The 23,829-nt window shown below is 31.4% G+C and overlaps 1 protein-coding gene across 1 annotated transcript in view; it reads left to right on the top strand.

The window, feature by feature from the left end:
* LOC142330674 (WD repeat-containing protein on Y chromosome-like) overlaps positions 1–23,829 on the top strand; it is a 101,507-nt gene that overhangs the window by 10,656 nt on the left and 67,022 nt on the right. Inside the window, 3 exon segments of the mRNA XM_075376120.1 lie at positions 4,356–4,469; positions 6,794–7,000; positions 23,506–23,620. Coding sequence (XP_075232235.1) covers positions 4,356–4,469; positions 6,794–7,000; positions 23,506–23,620 — 436 coding nt within the window.

Raw genomic sequence — 23,829 nt, 5'->3', positions numbered from 1 at the left:
TACTGAGGCGAAGGAGATAGGCTTCTTAACCTTCTCCTCCACCCTGTTAATTTACTTTTGGAGTTCACCCAAAGCCTGACCGTTTACCGGTTTAAAGCTTCAGACTCCCTCCACCACCTGATCCACCTTGCCAGATAGTCGAGTGACAACCGAGTCTAATGCAAGGTTAGCGCCCTGGAGGCCCTCACATTTTATCGCCAGGTTCGATACCAGTAAGCCACACTCGCTTAAATACGAGTCCACGAGCTGCCTCAACTCGAGATCAACTCTCGACTCCTTCTTTGAGGAAATTTTGGCCCATTCAGCCCTCATTTCCTCAATTCGTCTCGCCTTCCGCTTCAGAGGTCACCTGCCCTAGAACAGGCTTTCTTTCCCCTAGAAGCATCCCGCACAGGAACCGAATCAGCGCTGCTGTTTTCCGCCTTTCCTGACTTCGAAGCGAGGCGTTCTTCAGACTTGGCGCCCCCTCCTGTATCGTGACCTCGCTGCACGGATCCGGCTTTCGCTTTCTCCGCACCGATCGAAACAGAGGTATCCCTCAGGATTTTTGTGCAAGCCGCATTACTCGGGTGCTCCACTACCCGAGGGGCTTCCGCGACTTCCTTATCGAAAGACCGAGGCCGCGGCGGCTACCTAACGATTGACCTCTTCGGCAAGAAGAGGTCACCGGAAACCAGGTCCTTGGCCAAACTGACCAAGTCCTCCAAACAACCTCCCCTGGGTTGCTCCATCGCTGGACAAATAGCACTACACCAGCTGTGTTGCCAGGCACTACAATCACAGCCTGTAAGAATCTAGCATCTGACACAAGACTAGGTGAGTGTTCAACTCTTTATCCTCGACCGGACCGTTTGTTCAGCAGCCCACTCAAGGAGTCAAAAAGCTAAAAGCTCCTTCCACCGGCTATGTCGGAGCGAAAATCGCTTCTCGAACCTGTCAGAGGATCTAAAAGTTTTTAGGCCTCACCAACTACGAACGGGGACATGATATTTCCAAGGAAACGTCCTTATTTTAGCCGACAGCGGCACTACTGCAACACACTACGTCGCCGCTTCGCTAGCACTCCACAGCAACGCAGGTTGACTAACCGCTGCTGATCGTTGTCAACCCCGAACACTAGAACGTAGAACGCTGAACTTGCTGAATTAAATTTAATAGCTCCAGTAGCAAAAACACAAGTTTTTCATCACGGGGCCAGAGGCCGAGAAGCGATCTTCCTGGTGGATAATTGAATGATAAACAAATTTTGGAAAGGATTCATCCTTAGCACAAAGAGATATCAGCCATAGAAGGCACTCCATCTCCCCATCTGTTGTTATAGCAACAAGCTTTGAAAGTGGAAAGTTACCATCTCTGACAAATTTAAGAAACTTATTAAATATGTCTACTCCCCTAGTTTATCCTTGAAGTGGCAACAGTTTGAAAAACTCTTTAGTGTGAAATCATAGAAAACAATTCTAATAAATACATACAACCTGGCAGTATCAGACGTGTCAGTACTTTCATCAAACTGGAGTGAAAAATATTCACATAATTGCAAATCCTGATGTAATTGAGATTCCAAATTATTAGAAATCAGTATCTAATTATCTTAGTGACCTTTGAGCAGAGCTTCAGCAGTACTGATTATTGCTTCTTTTACTACTTCCCCATCATTATGACTTTTTCCTTTTAGCTAGTACGTAACATGTTTTGTAAGAAGCTTCTGTCAAGTTACTGGTGTCCTGAACAAGTTTTGTAAACACAGATTGTTGCAATTGTAATTTAGATTTAAAGGTTCTTCACTTTGTGTTTTCTCAGTTCAGAATTCACAAAAAATTCATTATTAAACTGTTTGTGATTAGTCAAAAAATGTTGCTCTACATTACTTCTTTTACAAACGGACAAGCTAGTATTACACAATAAACAACAGGTTTTCCCCTATACTCAGTAAAACAATCAATACTGGTTCTCTCATTCACTGTTAAAGCTGTAAGTTTTTTGCCGTTTAGCCTTGTTAAGACTGCACGAGATATTATATTAAAATAATATCTAATAATTTAAAGATTTTCACTTTTAAAAACAGTGATAACATTTGACATGTATAACATGACAACATAATAAATTTACCAGCAGAATGTAGGCAGGCCTACTTCATTTCATTACTCCCAAGTTATACTGAAGTTAAAATACAAAAAGAATGGGATGGCACTCAAAAAAAATCAGAATTGTTAAAATGTGTCAAATTCATCTCCTTATTGGCTGAAGACTTAATTGAAAAGCAGAGCTCATTGGTTTTTCTAAATAACAGAAAATTCACTGGCCACACTCGCACACAAATTAATTCATAAACTTTCTCTCATGAGAAACATCTGTTTCTATTTTAGGAATGTCACGTTAAAATTTATTAAAATTGATGTTAGGAATTACAAATAAGTAAAGGAACTCAGTTTTACCAAAGAATAAAAAATTCACTGTCTTTTAAAACCGTAAGGTTTAAATCTATCAACAACTAACTGACCAGAAATGACCCTCATTAGTAAATTATGTATAGTTACATTATTCTTCAAAATATCTACATTTATATCAGCATAAATTGAACTGATGTAATCATCTGATTCATTATTGCTTAAGAATTATCAAGTACTTGTATATGAGGATAAATATTCTTTGAATACAAATTTTAATCTATAAATGCACATGTACCTATTACAATAAATACACAGTCATTTTTACGTTTTACTCTCTTACACTAATTATATTTCACAGTTTATACTAAATTCTTTCCCATAAATTATATCCACTACATCAAATTATATATTTTTTTTTTTATCTTCACAGATCTTAAGTAAATTAGATTAATTTACTTAAATCAGTTATTTGTTCACGTGTGATGATTGACTGACCTTCAGATTTCCTAACTTAAACTTTACCATAACTTATCCATACATATTTATATCCCTATTAAAGAACCTGGTTTTATAAAAAAACAAATGTGCAATTACATCTTAATAGTTAAAAAGTGCCAAGATAAAATTTACAATAATGTTATAAGTACCACTGAAGAAACTAATATAACAATTTTTTTAAATATTTTTTTATTGATTACTGTTTTTACAAAGTATTATTTAAAACTGAAGATCTAAATTGAAATATTAAAAAGTAAAGAGTTCATAAAAAACAAAAGTGAGAAATTGAAAAAGTTTTACAATAAAAATTGTATCAATGTTAGTAAAAGTTATAGTATTGAAATAAAACATAATTATCCAGTTTAAATGTTATAATCCATTTCACCATTTATCAGATTTATATAATACTGTTTATCTGAATTTTTTTACGTACAGCAGCATTTTCTCTAAATCAGTTAACTTTGCTGCAGATATACCTGAAGTAAAAATACTCAAAATTGTCTTGCCTTTTTTAAGAACGTTGCAGAATTTCCATATTTCAAATTCTTTCCTGTCAAACTTTTTTCCCCATGTAATTTCCTGAATGCTACTTCTGCTGCAGTTTGAGCTTGTATAATTGTGTAAACAAGGTTGCTATTCAATCAAATAAGTTTAATATTACTCTCTACATTATCTATCATTTTATTATGTATGTGTTATAACATTGTAATAAATTTATTATTAAACAAGTAGACATTGACAAACTATGAGGAAAAAAGTAAAAAAAAAAAGAAATTTAAAGAAAATGTAAAATGTTTATTTGCTGCAAAAACAACTCGTTACAAACAACAAAAAGTGGAACATATCACTTTACAGCAGAATATGATTGTCGCTAATGATTTACATATTGTATCATGTCAGTTGGTGCTGACTCATACATTTACATTTGTTTTTCTTTAAAATATCTTGTTACTTCATATTTCAATTGTTCCACTATCAGAACATTTGAGTAGGCACCCAACCTTATAGATTTACAGTAATTATGTAAATGATTTTCTTTCAAGATATAATGTAAGGATAAATAGTAAAACCAAGAAGGTTTTTGATAAAAAAAAATAATTTGAATATTAGTTATATGACCACCATTTCTGTTGCGACTTAAATTTTCACCTATTGAAGGCAATATTTCATGAACTACTTGATTAGCATGATGTATAATTTTAAAAATAAAAAAAATTATACATATATAAATTAAGTAGTAAATTAAATTAAGGTTATATACAAGAAAATATATATATTTTTTTTATATTTATATACATTTTTATAAATATGTTAAAATAAGTTAAAATAAAGTGAAGATCAATCGAAAAATGAACAAACTAGTAGTAGTGGTGGTTGTATAATCAATAAGACTCCAATCATTTAATTTTTTATTTGTCTATATAATTTATGTTTTTCATCAGTATTTTTTTATTTTCTAACCTTTAGAATGCCTTTGAAAGAACACTTACAAAAGCTGAATTTTTTAGACTTTTAGGGGATGTTGACTGCGAAAATTATATTTATTCTTCTGCTGAGGATTTTGAGACACTATTTAGAAAGGTAAATATAGAGATTTTTTTGTTTTTCATTAGCTAATATGACTTAAGTTCATTAATTAATTTTTGTTTGCTCTTGTAGTTTTATAAATTTCTAAAAGCTAATGTAGTTAAAAAGATTTACTTATCTTTCTTTCATAACTTGTGAGATGTTGAAATACAGTATGATCATTTAAATATTATGAACATTTTTTCTGAAAGAATTAAAACTAAAATTAGGTACGGCATGCCTACTGTTGTTAGGCTACCTGTAATAATATTGTAACATAATAGTAATAGATCATGTGTTATTTAAAACATGTAGAAATCTTGTTTTATTTAGATACTATTCCTGTAAATTGATTTCTAAAAAAATATGAATTTTTAATGCAATTTTTTAACATTGCTTGTTAGTTATTCATGGCCAGCCAGTATTGTATTATTCTTATAAAAAATATTTGTACCAGCTTTGTAGCTATTAGAGAGCTATTAGATTCACTTTTTATTTGATTTATTTAAATATATATATTATACAGAGTGGTCAGTCTATTTAAAATTCACAATTCACTTGAGAGTGATTGATTAACCTGTAAGAATTATTCTACTGTTTTCTGCTTCCATGAATTATATATGAGGTGGATTTAAAAAATAACGAGCATCTTTGATTTCTATGTTCTACCTCATTTTGACTTGGTTGTCTCCCAAGCAATGCCAGGCACTGCCAAGCACTGCCTATGATGTATATTTTCAGTGATATTAGACACTTAGTTAAAGTTTGGCTGTCAAGTAATTAGAATGTGTCTTTTTACAATGTTTTAAAATGTCAGAACAAAGGATTTGCATTAAAAATGGAATAAAATTCAGTGAATTGGTGAAGATGTTATGTTAACATAAGGACTTATATATAGTACTTACAATTTCAAGAAGGCTGTGAAGATGTTGAAGACAATGGAAAGTTGGACATCCTAACCTATTAACAACTGATGAAAATACTGACAAAATGAAGTTGCTGAACAGGTAGAAATCTATGATTAGTGAAACAATTTTGACTGACATTTTGCTTATGAAATAAATAGCAGTAAAGGTTGAATTTTCAACAGACGCAACATCACACAATAATTTCAATGCTGCCCCCCCCCCCCGAACTTCAAAAAGCTTTAAAATCTTTCAAAAAAAAAAAGAATTACAAAAGAACTACTTTAACCAGAAAAATGACTATAATTGAATAAAGACACTAATATTAATTAAGATTTACGGAAAATTGTTTTATTGAAAAACAAAATTTATATTTTTAACCCGCTAACAACAGTGAACTTAGAAATTAAAACTAGTGACTACTATTTTCAGAGATAATTTAAATATAATTTTAAAACTAATGATATTCTTGTACTAATAAATAGTCAACAATATTATTTTCTAGATTCAACTAATCAAAATATATTTCTGTGGGTTGTGTTTATTTTTTGCTCTAGTTCAGAGGGTTTTGCCACTCCTAAGTTTTGCCACCGTAGGCAGTCGCCTACCTTGCCCACCGCCTAGGGCCAGCCTTGTAGGTGATGAAATGTAGGTGTACAGTTATGATAATGAATATCCAGTCAACCCCGATGGAAACTTACTTAAAAACAAAGACCAATAAAAGCATGTCGAATTTACTTCTTTTTTTTTACTGTTTTCTATAATTATAATGGTATCACCTATTATAATAGGTGAGGTTCTTATAATAGGTGAGGTTATAAGATGAACAAGCAATTATGATCAACAAACAATATATTACTTAGCATTTTACATCGTATATGAGGCAATGCGAACAAAACCATCACAATTCTTGGATTTTGCAAGATAATAATGCCCCTGTTCCCACTAACTATTAATTTGTGATTATTTAGTAGAAAATAATACCATACCAATACCACAGATTTTGCATTCTCCAGACATGTGACTTTTTCTTGTTACTTCTGAGGACATTTAAAGGATAACAGTTTGCAACGATAGATGAAACAAAGAAAAAATCATTAAATGAGTTTAAGACAACAAAAAATTATTTTCACAAATGTTTTAAGGATGGAAGAAATACTGGCGTAAGTAGGTCACATCTCTGGGGAATTACTTTGAAAGGGACAATATCAGTAGAGAAGTATAAGTAAATTTTTTATATAAAAACTAAAATCATTTTTTTTAATCACACCTCATTTTAGATTTTAATAAATACAACAATAAAGTAATGGTTGTATAACAAAAAAAAAAAAAAATTAATTCATACACATTTATATGAGTATATTTAGATACACAACAATTAAATATTTTATGTAATTATGTACTGTTTATGTAATACTTTTATACATTTCACAGGTGGATGCCAATAAAGATAATAAAATTGAGTGGGATGAATTTATATCGTATTTATTGTTAGAATTTCATGAACAAGATATTTCATCTGATGGTTTTACTGCTGCAAAACAATTTTTGGAACTTCCCATTAGCACTCCAGTTAAATTAATAAGGTGTAATTATCATCATTCTATTGTACGAATCACATATTTTCCTGTTCTTAATAAAGTATGTATATATAACTCTTATGTATATATAACTCTTATGTATATATAACTCTTATATATATAACTCTAATTATTCTGCTTGCAAAATATTTTTAAGTAGTTTGTAGCAAGATTTATGCATTTTAAAGTTTTGTGATCCTTGTAATCTTGCGATCTGAGATTCTATGTAGACAGTTATGAGAAGTTTGGATTGTCCAAACTTCTCAAATTTTATTTCAAATTTTTACATATTTTATTTAGTTATGTATCAGAACGTGATAGTATTTTTCATTTATTATGTGTTACCTACCTGCTTGAGCTTTTTACAAAACCCTTGTGTATGCAATTTTCCTAGTGAAAAAGTAACTTTCTGTAATTTATTTGAAAATCTGAATTTAGTTTATTTCACAGATTCATTTTTTCTTTATAATATGATGGTTAAATATAATTCTACAGTTAATAATAAATATATCTGTAACATTTCTGTAAGATGCGTTAAGCAAGTGCAATACATAATATTCAGTCATTTTATTTATGCTATTATAAAAAAAATTATTATAAAAACACCTGATTAAATACATAGTTGTAAAAACAAATTATGCAAAAATGAGTATTATTAGCACCTTACCAAGTAAAGTAAATTTAGTTCAGCCTTAATGCCACAATTTAAGTTCAGTCTTTTGTTATCTCAAGAGTATATTCAATTAATAATATAATAAAAACCAAAAATAATAAACATTTATTATTTTTATATATCTTTAATTCGATAAAATACAAGTTACTAATTTTAGCTTTACTAAAAGATTTTTAAACTAAAACTAAGTAGTTTTTATCAGTATTAATAACATATTTTCAACATTTAAAACATTTATACAAAAAAGTGTAAAACATCTAGAACTAATACAGTCTCTAACAATGTTTTTTTAATCATTTAAAGAAATTGTATTTGATAAAATTTCTACATCTAAATAAGACAAACCAATAACACAAAAACATAAAAGTAGTAGTAATACTAGTTTTGTAAAAATGTATACGGTAAAATCAAAATTACTTCATTCATTTTAAAAGTATTTTTCAATTTAAAATATTAATAGAAATAATTATAAAATTGCCAGAATTAATAATATAATTTCGAGACATTAAAACTCATGTAAAATAATAAAATAAAACGAATTCAAATAATATGTCTTTAACCAAATAAATAAAATAAAATTTAATAAGTTATTAGTTTTATGTATTGAAAATCAAAATTATCTTATTAAAAAATCTGATGTGGACACAAATTATATATGGACATTTTTTTAAAACGAAAAACAAAAAATTTTATTTCACTAATAACTTCTGATTATTTCCATATATATATTTTTTTATTGTAATTATTGAAATATTATTTATAGTAATTTTTTTTTATAATTGGATATGAATAATTACACTTATAAACAAAAAAACGTTTTAATGTTTCTCAAAGTGCGACACCATTTCTTGAATTGCTTTTTTGCGTACATTACAGATCTGTAAATGCAATTTTTTATCACCCTTAGTTTTAAATAAATTGTGCTTAAAAAAAATTTAAGGGAAAATATATCTTATTTATTCGAGTAACCCCCGGTCACGTATAAGCCACGCACTTCGATCTAGTATGTACCAGTATTTTAGAGTGCAACAGATAAGATAAAAAAATACGTAAATATTCAGAAAGTAAAACATTTAATTCGTTCATTTAAATAACAATTAATATCACATTATAATTAATTACCGTACGTACTAGATTACTTCAGAATTAGCAGGCCAGTAAAACGAGAAGTACCATGTTGAAAAGGATCATTTGAATACAATTTTTAATATGGGATATTTTTTTAATTAATCACTGTCACTGTCAATGTCTGTAGAAGAGTTACCGGTAGTGTCCCACGTCGCTCTGCAAAAATTGACCATCTTCACTACCATCAAGTTCATTAGATATTCCGCATTTTTTAAAACTATTCCTTACTAAATCCGTATAAATACCACCAAGAGGCTTCCCATCATCATGTTAATTAAATACGTAGTTTTTCTGTTATGTTAATCTGAATACGAAATCAATAGTCTATTACATTACTCGTACGATTAACATCCAAATTAAAATAAAAGTAACTGAACGTACAGATTGAGTCTCACACTAAGTAGGATGGTTAAGAGTTTTTGATTAATGTCTAAAAGTAATGGAAGAAGCACCCACCACGTGACGACGACACTACCGTGACCATCGTTACTCTCGCCCCCGCTGTAGTCAGCGGTCGCCAAACAATAATAGATAGTTTATAATAACGATCTGAAGTATTTTAATATCTGGAAGTAAAAGACGATAGTATTGTTTTACTAATAATACACTAATCCCTAAGTAATTTTTTGCTCCGGTCTCATAGTGTGTAAAAATCAACCATCGAGAGGCATTCCATCATCATGTTAAATAATACGTAGTTTTTCTGTTAATTTAATCTGAATACGAAATCAGTAGTCTGTTACATTGCTCGTACGATTAACGTCTAAATTAAAATAAAAAAAACTGAACATAGAAATGAAGTCTCACACTAACAGGGCTGGTTAAGAGTTTCTGATTCTAGTGTAAATGTTATGATTAGCGACCAAACATAAATATATTATTTTTAATAAGGACGTTTTTATTTGTAGTATTATTTTAATGCCTGGAAGTAAATATGATAGTACTGGTTAATTAAATATAGATATAATTCCTAAGTAATCATTTCGTCCTGTCTCACAGTGGGTAAAAATCATTATCCAATAAGTGACCTAATCATGTTAAATAATACGAAGTTTTTCTGTTAAATTAATCTGAATATGAAATCAGTAGTCTGTTAAATTACTCGTACAATTAATGTCTAAATTAAAATAAATTAACTTAACAAATAGATAGTCTCACACTTACTACGCTGGTCGCCAAACATAAATAAATAGTTTATAATATAACGTTAAATTATTTGAAGTGAAGTAAGGAAGATTTACTTCCTGACAATTATTAATTGTCAGGAAGTAAAAACCTTAATATTGTTTTCATAATTATACACTAATTCCGAAGTAATCTTTTGGTTCTGTCTCGTAGTGGGTTAAAATATTATTCCACCTAAATAATACGTAGTTCTGTAAATCTGAAATCAGAATCAAGATTGTGTTAGAATACTCGTATAAAAGAATAAATTAAAATAAAAGTATTTTAATATACAGATTAAGTCTCACACTAACTAGGCTGGTTAAGAGTTTTTGAGTCATGTGTAAAAGTAATGGAAGAAGCACCCCACAAGTGACGATGACACTACTGTGTCTCCATCGTCACTCTCACCCCCGCTGTTTTCAGCGGTCGCCAAACAGAAATAGAGAATATTTAATTAAGACATATTTTATTTGAAATATTATTGTAATGCCTGAAAGTAAAGCCGATATTATTGTTCTACCAAATATACACCAGAGGCCTCGCAACAACATGTAATATAAATACGTAGTTTTTCTGATATATTAATCTGAATACGAAATCAATAGTCTGTTAGATTACTCGAACGATTAACGTCTAAATGAAAATAAAAGTAACTGAACATATAGATTAAATAATCTCACACTAGCTATACTGGTTAAGAATTTTATAATCATGTATAAAACTGATCGAAGAAACACCCACCACGTGACAATGACACTACCGTGTCCATCGTCACTCTCACCCCCGCTCCGTGGGGCGGTCGCCAAACATAAATAGATAGTTTATAATATAGTCTTAAGTATTATTTAATTTTCAAGAAGTAAAAACCATAATATTGTTTTCATAATTATACACTAATTCCTAAGTAATATTTGGTTCTGTTTCGGTTTGGGTTAATATATTTTCCCACCAAAAAAAATACGTCGTTTTTCTGAAAATCCGAAATCTGAAACAATATTGTGTTAAAACACTCGTATAAATGACTAAATTAACATAAAAGTATTTTAATATACAGAATAAGTCTCGCACTAACTAGGCTGGTTAAGGGTTTTTGATTCACGTGTAAAAGAAACTGAAGAAACACCCACCACGTGACAACGACACTACCGTGTCCATCGTCACTCTCACCCCCGCTGCATTCAGCGGTCGCCAAACGATAATCGATAGTTTATAATAACGACTTAGTTTAACTAAAGTTATATTCTTATATCTCGAAGTAAAAGACGGTAGTATTGTTTTACTAATTATACACTAATCCAAATAAACTTTGCTCCCGTCTCATATTGGAAAAATCATTATCAATCAAGCGGCCTCCCATCATCATGTTAAATAACACGTTTAAATTCAAATCAACCTAACTAAACATACAGTTTGTCTCTCTAACTAGGCTGGTTAAGAGTTTTTGAGTCATGCGTAAAAGTAATGGTAGAAGCACCCCGCACGTGACGATGACACTACGAAGAAACACCCACCACGTGACAATGACAGTACCGTGTCCATCGTCACTCTCACCCCCGCTGCTTTCAGCGGTCGCCAAACAAACAGATACTTAATAATAATGGTATAGTTTATTTGAAGTGTTGTTTTAATCTCTGGAAATTAATACGATAGCATTGTTTTTCTAATTATGCACTAATAAGTAATATATTGGTCCTGACCCATAGTGGGTGAAAATCATTAACCACCAAGAGGCCTCCCATCAACATGTTATATAAACGGGTACTTTTTCTGTTAAATTCATCTAAATATGAAATCGATATTCTGTTAGATTACTCGTATAAATAACGTCTAAATTAAACAAAAGTAACTGAACATATAGGTTTAGTCTCACACTAACTGGGCTGGTTAAGAGTTTTTGATTCATGTGTAAAAGTATTGGATAAAGCACCCAGCACGTGACGATGAAACTACTGTGGCTCTATCGTCACTCTCACCCCCGGTGCTTAGAGCGGTCGTCAAACATAAATAGATAGTTTATAATAACGAGACAAGTGTCCTCCATTCATCATGCTAAATAATAAGTAGTGTTACTGGTAAATTAACCTGAATTCGTAATAGGTCTGTTACATTGCTCGTGCGATTAATGTCTAAATTAAAAAAAAGTATCTGAACATAGAAATTTAGTCTTACACTAACTAGGCTGGTTAAGAGTTTTTGATTCATTTGTAAAAGTGACGGATGAAGCACCCACCACGTGACAATGACACTACCGTGTCCATCGTCACTCTCACCCCCGCTGCTTTCAGCGGTCGCCAAACATATATAGATAGATTATAAGGACGACTTTTTTATTTGTAATAATATTTTAATGCCTGAAACTAAATAGGAGAGTATTGTGTACTTAATTTATACTAAATCCTAAGTAATCTATTCTTCTTGTCTCATAGTGGGTAAAAATATTTATCCACCAAGAGGCCTCCTATCAACATCTTTAAAAAATACGTAGTGTTTCTTTTATATTAAACTTCAAAATTTCTTTTAAATTCGAAATCAATTTTCTTTTAGATAACTCGTATAAATAACGACTAAATTAAAATAAAAGTATTTTAATATACAGATTAAGTCTCGCACTAACTAGGCTGGTTAAGGGTTTTTGATTCACGTGTAAAAGGAACCGAAGAAACACCCACCACGTGACAATGACACTACCGTGTGTCCATCGTCACTCACCCCCGCTGCTTAGAGTGGTCGCCAAACATAAATAAATAATATTGATTTCATAATTATACACTAATTCCTAAGTAATCTTTTGGTTCTGTTTCGATTTGGGTTAAAATATTTTTCCACCAAAAAAAATACGTAGTTTTTCTGTAAATCCGAAATCTGAATCAATATTGTGTTAAAATACCCGTATAAATGACTAAATAATCATAAAAGTATTTTAATATACCGATTAAGTCTCGCACTAACTAGGCTGGTTAAGGGTTTTTGATTCACGTGTAAAAGAAACCGAAGAAACACCCACCACGTGACAACGACACTACCGTGTCCATCGTCACTCTCACCCCCGCTGCATTCAGCGGTCGCCAAACGATAATCGATAGTTTATAATAACGACTTAGTTTAACTAAAGTTATATTCTTATATCTCGAAGTAAAAGACGGTAGTATTGTTTTACTAATTATACACTAATCCAAATAAACTTTTGCTCCCGTCTCATATTGGAAAAATCATTATCAATCAAGCGGCCTCCCATCATCATGTTAAATAACACGTTTAAATTGAAATCAACCTAACTAAACATACAGTTTAAGTCTCTCTAACTAGGCTGGTTCAGAGTTTTTGAGTCATGCATAAAAGTAATGGAAGAAGCACCCCGCACGTGACCATGACACTACTGTGTCTCCATCGTCACTCTCACCCCCACTGTTTTCAGCGGTCGCCAAACAGAAATAGAGGATATTTAATTAACACGTAATTTATTCGAATTATTGTTGTTATGCCTGAAAGTAAAGACGATATTATTGTTGTACCAAATATAAACTACATGCACCCAAGAACATGTAATATAAATACGTAGTTTTTCTGATATATTAATCTGAATACGAAATCAATAGTCTATTAGATTACTCGAACGATTAACGTCTAAATGAAAATAAAAGTAACTGAACATATAGATTAAATAATCTCACACTAGCTATACCGGTTAAGAATTTTATAATCATGTGTAAAAATCGATGAATCACCCACCACGTGACAATGACACTACCGTGTCCATCGTCACTCTCACCCCCGCTGCTTTCAGCGGTCGCCAAACATAAATAGATAGATTATAAGGACGACTTTTTTATTTGTATTAATATTTTAATGCCTGGAAGTAAATAGGAGAGTATTGTTGTACTTAATTTATACTAACTCCTAAGTAATCTATTCTTCCTGTCTCGTAGTGGGTAAAAATCATTATCGACGAAGAAGCCTGACTGTCATGTTAATTAAATATGTGTAGTTTTGCTGCTATAAATCTAACTATTATAAATCTAACTCTAAATAAGCTAGTTTTTGATTCATTTTTAAATTTGACGGATGAACCACTCACCACGTGACGATGACAATACCGTGTCCATCGTCACTCTCACCCCCGCTGATTAGAGCGGTCGCCAAACATTAATAGATAGTTTATAATAAAAACGTTTTTATTTGAAGTATCGTGTTATTATGTCGTATAAATCATTTTAATATATGTTGAATAATTCTGAATACGTATTCATTATTCGGTTAGATTACTCGTACGATCAACGTCGAAATTAAAAGAAATATTATTGGGAATACATTTTTAAGTCCCACACTTGTTAGTCTGAGTTCGTGTAATGGATTCATCTTTATATGAATTTCTGATAACACTACAGTGTCCATCGACACTCTCACCCCCGCTGTTTTCAACGGTCGCCAATCATAAATAGATAGTTAATAATGATTAAATTTATTTTAATATTCGTTTATTATCTTCGAAGCATAAACTATAGTAACGTTTGTATTAATTATACACTAATCCCTAAGTAATTTTTTTTATATCCGGCCACATGGTGGTTAAAAATCCTCGTCAACCATGAGGCCATCTTGTCATCGTTGTATTATGTAGATTAAATAAGTAGATTATCTGTTAAATAAATCTGAATACGAAATCTTTTGTCGCTTAGCTTACTTGTACGATTAACCTCGAAATTAGAAAAAAATAGTAACTGTATATACAGTCTCACACTTGTTAGGCTGTTGATTCATGTTAGGAGGTTGATTCATGTGTCATAGAATTTGAACAAGCGCCCACCACGTGATGATGACACTACCATGTCTATCGTCACTCTCACTTCCGGTGCTTTCAGCGGTCACCAAACTTAAAAAGATAGTTTTTAATAAGAATTTTATTACATTCAATTATTTGTCGTTTATTTATTTTCATTTTTTCCTTGCCATTTTCAATTGCTGAATTTATATTTTAAAAGTGATTTTAGTTTAAAAACATAATATTACATGCTTCGTGTTTCGATGGTTATTTATCAACAGCAATTGTTGTACTGATGAGGGTAGTGTAGGATCGGTGGATTGATTTTTGTGTTATGTTTTTTTTTGTTCAAATTATACACAAATACCTATAAAGTAATAATTACTAATCATCATCCACAAAGACACCTTCATATCATCGTGTTATTATGTCGTATAAATAGATTTATTATCTGTTGAATAATTCTGAATACGTATTCATTATTCGGTTAGATTACTCGTACGATTAACGTCGAAATTAAAATACAGTTTTTGAGAATACGGTTTTTAGTCTCACACTCTTTAGGCTGTATTTCATGTAATGGATACATGTGTATATGAATTTGTAGAAGCGCCCACCACGTGACGATGACACTACCGTGTCCGTTAAATAGATAGTTTATAATAAGGATTTAATTTTTTTAAATTAATATTTGTTTAATGTCTTCGAAATATAAACGATAGTAACGTTATACTAATTAAGCATTAATCCCTAATTAATTTTTTTTGATCCGGCCACATGGTGGGTAAAAATCATCTACCACCAAGAGGCCACCATCCCATCATCGTGGGATTATGTCGATTAAATAAGTAGATTGTATGTTAAGTAAACCTGAATACGAATTCTTTAGTCGGTTATATTACTCGTACGATTAACGTCGAAATTAGAAATAACAGTAACTGAATGTACAGTTTTAAGTCTTAATAGTCTCAGTATATTTTTTCTAATTATACACAAATACGTAGGAAGTAATTCCTTTTGATCCGGCTACATTGTGGGTGAAAATCGTCATCCACCAAGACACCATCTTATCGTGTTATGTGTTATAAATAAGTTTATTATCTATTGAATAATTCTGAACACGAATTCTTTATTGGGTTAGATTACTCGTACGATTAAAGTCGGAAATAGAAATAACAAATACTGAATATACAGTTTTATTTTTTTTTCGTGAGCCATGTTCATTTGTTGAAGTTATATTACAAAAGTGATAATATACTTCGTGTGTCCATGGTTATATATCCACAGTAATTCTTATGATGAGAGTAGTGTAGGATCGCAGCATTCATTTTTGTGTTAAGTATTGTTGTCCTTATTTTACATAAATACATGGAATGTAACTCTTTGGATCCGGCCACATGGTTGGTGAAAATCGTCATCCACCAAGTGTCCATCCCATCATCGTGTTATTTTGTCAATTAATCTAAGTAGATAATCTGTTGAATAATTCTGAATACGTATTCTTTAATCGATTAGATTACTAGTGCGATTAACGTCGATATTAGAAAGAACAGTTATTGAAATTCAGTTTATCGTCTCGGACTTCTTAGCCTGAGTTACGAGTAATGGATACGTGTATAGAATTGTTCGAAGAAGTTCCCACCACGTGACGATTACACTGCTATGTACATCGCTACTCTCACCCTTGCTGTTTGCAGCAGTATGATATTGCAGAAGGTTATTCACTTTAATGCATTCACATAAACAACCTAACTTTTCTATTTTAAAATTAGTAAAACATTTTTTGCAATTTATTGAGAAATATATAATATTTACAGTATAAGTGACCACCAGTTAACAAAGTGCTAATATGAGTAAATGTTTGCGTTTGTTGTGCTATATACACTGCAGAAACAATGTATATCTTTTTGAAAGTTCAACCAACCACAAGGAGAATTGGTAAAATAAGCAATAAATTTAAATAAAATATTATGCTCGCCTACACTTATTTACTAATCATTTTATCCTTGCAATTTCTCTATCAGAATTTTATTAATCACAAAAATTGCTAATTCAATATAAAAAAAATCAAAATGATTAAAAACTTTTTACAATACATATAATTTAAAATTACAGTGTGATACAATTTTGGGGTAAATAGGTAAAGTAGTAACGTATATGGTAAGCAGCACATTGTTATAAGACTAAGGAGAGGATTAATTACTAAAATAATTGTAAATAAGTATTAAGTATTACTAAATAAAGTAAATAAGTATTTTATAAATAAGAATTTTCTTTAATGTCCTTGAAACACCTTAGTCAGAGAAATTTTATCAAATATTTCTCTCAAATTTTGTAGTATTTAGCATATTGACTTACATAAAATATTTTGTAAATATATCTCAATAAATAAGCATATTTACCTGCTCTACTTACTGTGATATACTTAAACTTTTAACAAAATTTTTGGTTTACCTTGAAGTTCAAAATGGAACATTTGTTACCTCCCCCTATTCAAGTTTAATCCCTATGGAGGTATTCTGCCTACAAGATCTGTTTTTTAAGATTTTTTACAAAATTAAAATAGAATGGTAATCTTGGATCTTTCATAATTTGGGAGATTGATGTATGTAGGCTTTGGTTTTGTTGAGTTGTGATGTTCTGTTGAAACTGAAAACATAATTCTTCTTTTACTACTTGTAAAATAAACCCGGTGAAGTTCAACAGAACTTCATCTGTTGAACTGCTTATTATTCTTTCCCTTTTTTACTGTCCCTATTCTAGTTTAATCCCTGTGGAGTTTTTCTGCCTACGAAGTCTTGATTTTCTAGATGTTTTACAAAATTATAAAAGAATGGTAATCTGGGATCTATTTAATAATTTGGGAGAGTGGTGTAGTCTTCGGTTTTCTTGAGATGTGATGTTCTGTTGAACCTGAAAATATAACTACTACTACTACTGCTACTAGTAAAATAACTACTACTAAAACTTTTACTACTACTCTAACTACTACTCTACTTTTACTACTTGTAAAATAAAACATTTTGCACTCACCATTAGCTGACTTCTATTAACCCTCCTTACATTTGATTCTGATTTTCTAGATGTGATCTGATTTTCTAGATGTTTTACAAAATTAGAAAACAATGGTAATCTGGGATCTATTTAATAATTTGGGAGAGTGGTGTAGTCTTCGATTTTGTAGAGATGTGATGTTCTGTTGAACCTGAAAATATAACTACTACTTGTAAAATAACTATTACAAAATTAGAAAAGAATGGTAATCTGGGATCTATTTAATAATTTGGGAGAGTGGTGTAGTCTTCGATTTTGTAGAGATGTGATGTTCTGTTGAACCTGAAAATATAACTACTACTTGTAAAATAACTACTACTAAACCTTTTACTACTACTCTACTTACTACTCTACTTATACTACTTGTAAAATAAACCATTTTGCACTCACCATCAGCTGACTTCTATTAACCCTCCATACATTTCATTCTGGAAGTAGCAACTGAAGAGTCTGACAACTGTTGATGAGTGATGTCTCTTATTTCTGATGCAAATAAAACGCTGGCTTCTGGATAATCAGAGTTTTCTATTGAGAATTACTTTGCAAATTTATTTATTTTTTTAACACATTTATATGCAACCACACACCACAAATTAAATTAATATTTTAAAATCCATAGTAATGCATTTTGGCTCCTGTAATGATATATTTGTACAACATGTACTATGCACTTATGGTCTTCCTTATTAACACATTCATATCCAATTACGCACTGCAAATTAGAGTTATTTTAACACAAACAATTTATAACACTCATGCTAATGTATTTCTATTCCTGTAATGATGTATTTGTATCGTCATATACTGTGCACCTTGTATAACTTCTTCTCATGTAAATAACTGACAAAGGATTATAATATTGACAGCATCCTGGTCAGTGGATCATTACAAATTATATAAAATAATTAGCAGTAAAATAAAAATTTTGTTTGTAGCTCAGACAGTTAGTGCATATACTAGACCATTTTTTATATACCGTACCATGAAACAAAATTAAAATAATTACTGTTAAACCGAACACGATTTATATTTTTAATTTAGTTTAATTTCTTTTTCCCAACCAAAATTTGTTTCCATGGTTTCTAAATTTTGTCCGTTAGTGTTAATATACAAAATTTTTTTTTTTAATACAAATTTAAAATAATAAATATTTTCTACCCTGTTATAATGAATTTGCTATTATAACAAAATATGATTAAACCATGAGTCATATTATATGATTTTGTATAATGAACTAGGAAATATATTTCATGTTTTACTTTTTATTTTATCTTTGTAAATATTTTTTTATGAATTTACAGTTCTTATAATTTTTGTTAAACTTATATTTGAAGTGTCTGATTAATTAATATACTTTTTAAGACTTTGGAGGCTGGCATCTTCACAGCCCTAGCCTCTGCAGCCTTTCTTCTTACTACACCCAGAGCTGCAGAACACTTTACACTGTACACATACATTACACCAAGAACACTACACAAATTACAACATATATCCTTACACAACTGCACAACAACATCCTCCTACATTTTCTTCTTACATTTACTTTCAATGGTGTTGCAACAGCTTACGAAACGCAACCACAACTCAAGGTGGAAAGCGATTGGTGAGTGGTTCTACATAATGAGTCTCGAACAATGTACTCTGGGTGAATCCAGTTGTATTTAGCTCTAGCTCCAGTACATGTGTGCCCTGCTGGAGTGGTCTATTACATCGCCAGCACTCGTGGAACCAAAATTTCAAATCTACAAATAAATCCTCTGATGGTTGGGAGTCCATCTGAAAAAGCACCAATTTTAGCTTAGTGAAAAGGCCTTGGTCCCCGCTTTGTCTGACGAGAATAATATTACTGCAGAAGAGAGTATATTGAATTCTAAAGAAGCAAATCTAAAATATAAGAATATTCGTTTTGTGGTTCTTCAAAATAATCAAGAGCGTGGCTCCCTCCAAAAGGTTTCGTCTTTCCTGATTAACAAATGTGTAACTGGTTCTACTGGTTCTCCAGAAAACATCAAAAAATTATGAGACGGAACTCTGAGAAACTTTTAATGATGAGCAGAGTCACTCCCTGATATGTCTCAACAATATGGATGGCGTAAACATAAGTACAATATGCCACAAGACAAAAATACCAGCTAGGGAGTAATTTTTTACCGCAACCGCCTGAAGGGATATAAATGAAATTGCTGATGAACTTTGTAACCAAGAAGTTGTGAAGCTGAAAAGAATAAAGAAACAACAGAACAGTGGAAGAACCTACACCTTCCCTTACATTAACTTTTAATCTTCCGGTACCACCAGTGAAGATTAAGGTGAGTTGCCTTTCAGTTCAGGTGCGACCTTTCATCCCCAACCCACGACGATGTTTCCAATGCCAAGGGTACAGCCATACTATAACTACTTGTTCCAAGACTGCAATTTGTGCTTGATGTGCAAAAGAAGGTCACACTGACACCAACTGCCAGGAAGAAGAAAGAAGTGCTAACTGTGGTGGAATACATTCAGCTCAATCTCAAGATTGCCAAACTTTTAAAGAAGAGAAGGTAATCCTAAAAATCTGTACCGAGCAAAAGATTTCTTTCCCAGCTGCTTGAGGAGAATATAAAAAGATACTTAGCTCTCGAAACCTTGTTATATCAGATGTCTCTTTCACCGCTTCAACATCAAATAAAGCTCCTGTAAATGAAGGCAACCAACAGTGCAGATCCTGCAGTGAGCTGAAAAAGCTTATTCAGGTGTTATCTGATTACATTACTTCAATTACTGCAACTATTTCTTAGTTAACGAAGATGAATAAGAAGTTATTAGTTAAAGCTAGTGAAACTAGTGGGATACCTCTGAAAGTTCCTGTCCCTAACGTTTTACCTTTACGGACAGGAGTAATTACAACTGGTGGTAAGCCACCAAATAAGCTCCTTGTTAAGTGAGTCCACACATTATACATTAATCCCTTAGTAATTTTTTATTCCGGCGACATGGTGGGTAAAAGTCAACCACTAAGAGGCCATTACACCATCTTAGAATTATGTCGACTAAATACGAAGATTATCTGTTAAATATATCTGAATACGAAATCTTTGTCGGTAAGATTACTGGTACGATTAACGTCGAAATTAGAAATCACAGTAACTGAATATACAGTTTTTAATCTCACACATGCTTGGCTGTGTTATGAGTTGTTGATTCATGTGTAAAATAATTCAAAGAAGCCCCAACCACGTGACGATGGCACTACCGTGTCCATAGTCACACTCACCCACACTGCATACAGAGGTCGCCAAAAATAAGTAGATAGTACTAATATTCTTTTATTGCCACGAAGTAAATACGATAGAAACTTTGTACTGATTATACACTAATCCCAATCAATTTTTTTCTTCCGATCACATGGTGGGTAAAAATCATCATCCACTAAGAGACTTTCCCATCGTCGTAGTATTATGTCGAATTAATAAGTAGATTAACTGTTAAAAATATCTGAATACGAAATCTTTAGTCGGATAGATTACTCCTACAATTAACGTCGAAATTAGAAATAACAGTAACTGAATATACAGTTTTAAGTCTCACACATGCTTGGCTGTGTTAAGTGTTGTTGATTCATATATAAAAGAATTTGAAGAAGCGCCCAATACGTGAAAATGACACTACGGTGACCATCGTCAATCTCACCCTCGCTGCTTCCAGCGGTCGCCAAACATATATTTATTTTATTTATTTACATAAATAGATAGTTTATAATAAGGATTTAATTAATTTGAAATAATATTCGTTTATTGCCTCGAAATAATACGATAGAAATTTTGTAATAATTATGTAATAATCCCTTTGTAATTTTATTTTTCCGATCACATGGTGGGTAAAAATCATCAACCACTAAGAGGCCTTTCCATCATCGTAGTATTATGTCGACTATATATCTGAATACGAAATCTTTTGTCGGTAAAATTACACGTACGATTAATGTCGAAACTAGAAATCAGAGTAACTGAATATACAGTTTTTAATCTCACAATGCTTGGCTGTGTTATGAGTTGTTGACTCATGTGTAAAATATTTCGAAGAAGCCCCAATCATGTCACGATGGCACTACCGTGTCCATCGTCAATCTCCCCCTCACTGCTTTCAGCGGTCGCCAAAAATAAATAGATAGTACTAATATTCATTTATTGTCACGAAGTAAACACGAAAGTAACGTTGTACTTATTATACACTAATCCCTAAATAACCTTTTTGTTCCGATCTCTTAGTGGGTAAAATCATCATCCTCCAATTCATTTTTGTATTACTTATTTTTGTTCTAATTATACACAAATACTTAGAAGGTAATTCTTTTTTAACCGGCTACATTGTAAGTGAAAATCATCATCCACCAATACACGAAATTAGAAATAACAGTAACTGAATATGCAGTTTTAAGTCTTACACAACTAGGCTGTGTTAAGAGTTGTTAATTTATTTTGAAAACGCTCAGTTTTTCATTTACTGTAAAAAAAACAGGTAGACTTCGTCCTTTTGTACTCATTTTAATGACGTAATTAAAATAAATAACCGTATTAAACTTTACAAAATGAAGTACACAGATAAAATGCACATAACCGTCCACATGTACAAACAGTTCAATGACTATCGCGAATAGACGACCATCGTCGTCTTGTCAACTGGTACTGTACAATTAACTGATACTGTAATTGTAGTGTCATTAGAACCGGATGCAGCCTATACAGAATGAATCAGTTTTATAAAATTAACGTAATTTCGTTCCTATCGATAATATTAACATGATGTATTCGGTATAAGATAAACCGGTATTGATAAACGAAAGCCTAAAGTAAATATATTTATGTGATTGAATTTAGGTACTTCTAAGAAAACGTTTACTTTACATAAATTATCCTGGCTAAAGGCTATGTTTCAAGTAAGCCGCGCACCCTTATTTTTTCTCTTCAATTCCAAGGAAAAACGTGTGGGGGGTATTGGAATAAATACGGTAGTTAAAATCTGTAAAATTTATCTTTTTGCATGCCATACCTGTGTTAAAATTATAAATTCGATGATGCTTTTCTTTTATAAATAGCCTCAGGCACATCCCGAATGAATGTCCAACAATAATTGGCTAGCATGTTCGTATTCCATTTCCCTTTATAGCGGCTTTCCATCACCGAAGTGTCTTTGTGGAAATGTTCACAGTGTTAGTCACTTACATCACCAAGATTGTCCAGGAAAAACTACAGATGTAAGTGGAGAAAATGAGTGAAGTAAGAAGTTGATTAACAAGATCGTGGTAATTGTCAGATTTTTGTTTGTCGAGAAAATGTTTGCAAATGTATTTCAATGAAGCACAAGTTGCACATTATTTAGCATTGAATTAAATACATCATCTTTGATCAACTCTCTTGTTTGAGGACCAACAAATATTCCTTCTTTAAATTTTCCTTCACTTACATTCGGAAATTTCTGCCTGATGTACAAAAATCTGGGACTGTTTTTCTTCAATGTGTTTACAAAATCTTTCATTAGTCCTAGCTTGATATGGTGAGGGGGTAAAAATATTTTTTTGGGTTCAACTTATATTTTTTTGGGTTCAAGAGCTCATGAATGATATTTTTTCCCACTTGGAGTTGTCTCGTGTCTTCCCCTCTTTGGTAACATAATGTTTATCCCTAGCTCTGAGTTTAAATATTTTTATTTAAAAAAAAAAAAAGAATAAAACTGAATTATTAGAAAAAGTAGAAGTTGTTTAATGCACATTTAGAATGTTTAAATTCATTATTTTATCTTTTTGGATTAGGAACGTAAAATTAATTACCATTGCGGTAAATATATAACTGCAAGTAAAGATGGCATAATTAATTATTGGTCAACAGATATGGTTCTAGAAAAAACTGTGATTTCAAAAATATGTAAGTCTTATAATATAATATTATTATTAGTTACATATAATATAATATTATAATAATAAATCCTTTTAAATATAATACAAATTACAACGTTTTAAAACGTCTTAAAACATCCTGTTTATAATAAATTTGAGTGAACATGATTAATATAAAATTAAAAGGAATTAATGGAAAATTATTAAAGGATTAAAGGAAATTACAAAAAGACTTTG

Source organism: Lycorma delicatula, chromosome 9 (genome assembly GCF_047948215.1).
Source record: "Lycorma delicatula isolate Av1 chromosome 9, ASM4794821v1, whole genome shotgun sequence".
Lineage (NCBI taxonomy): Eukaryota > Metazoa > Arthropoda > Insecta > Hemiptera > Fulgoridae > Lycorma > Lycorma delicatula.
The sequence above is the reverse complement of the archived record's forward strand: the minus strand, read 5'-3'. Positions and strand labels throughout refer to the sequence as shown.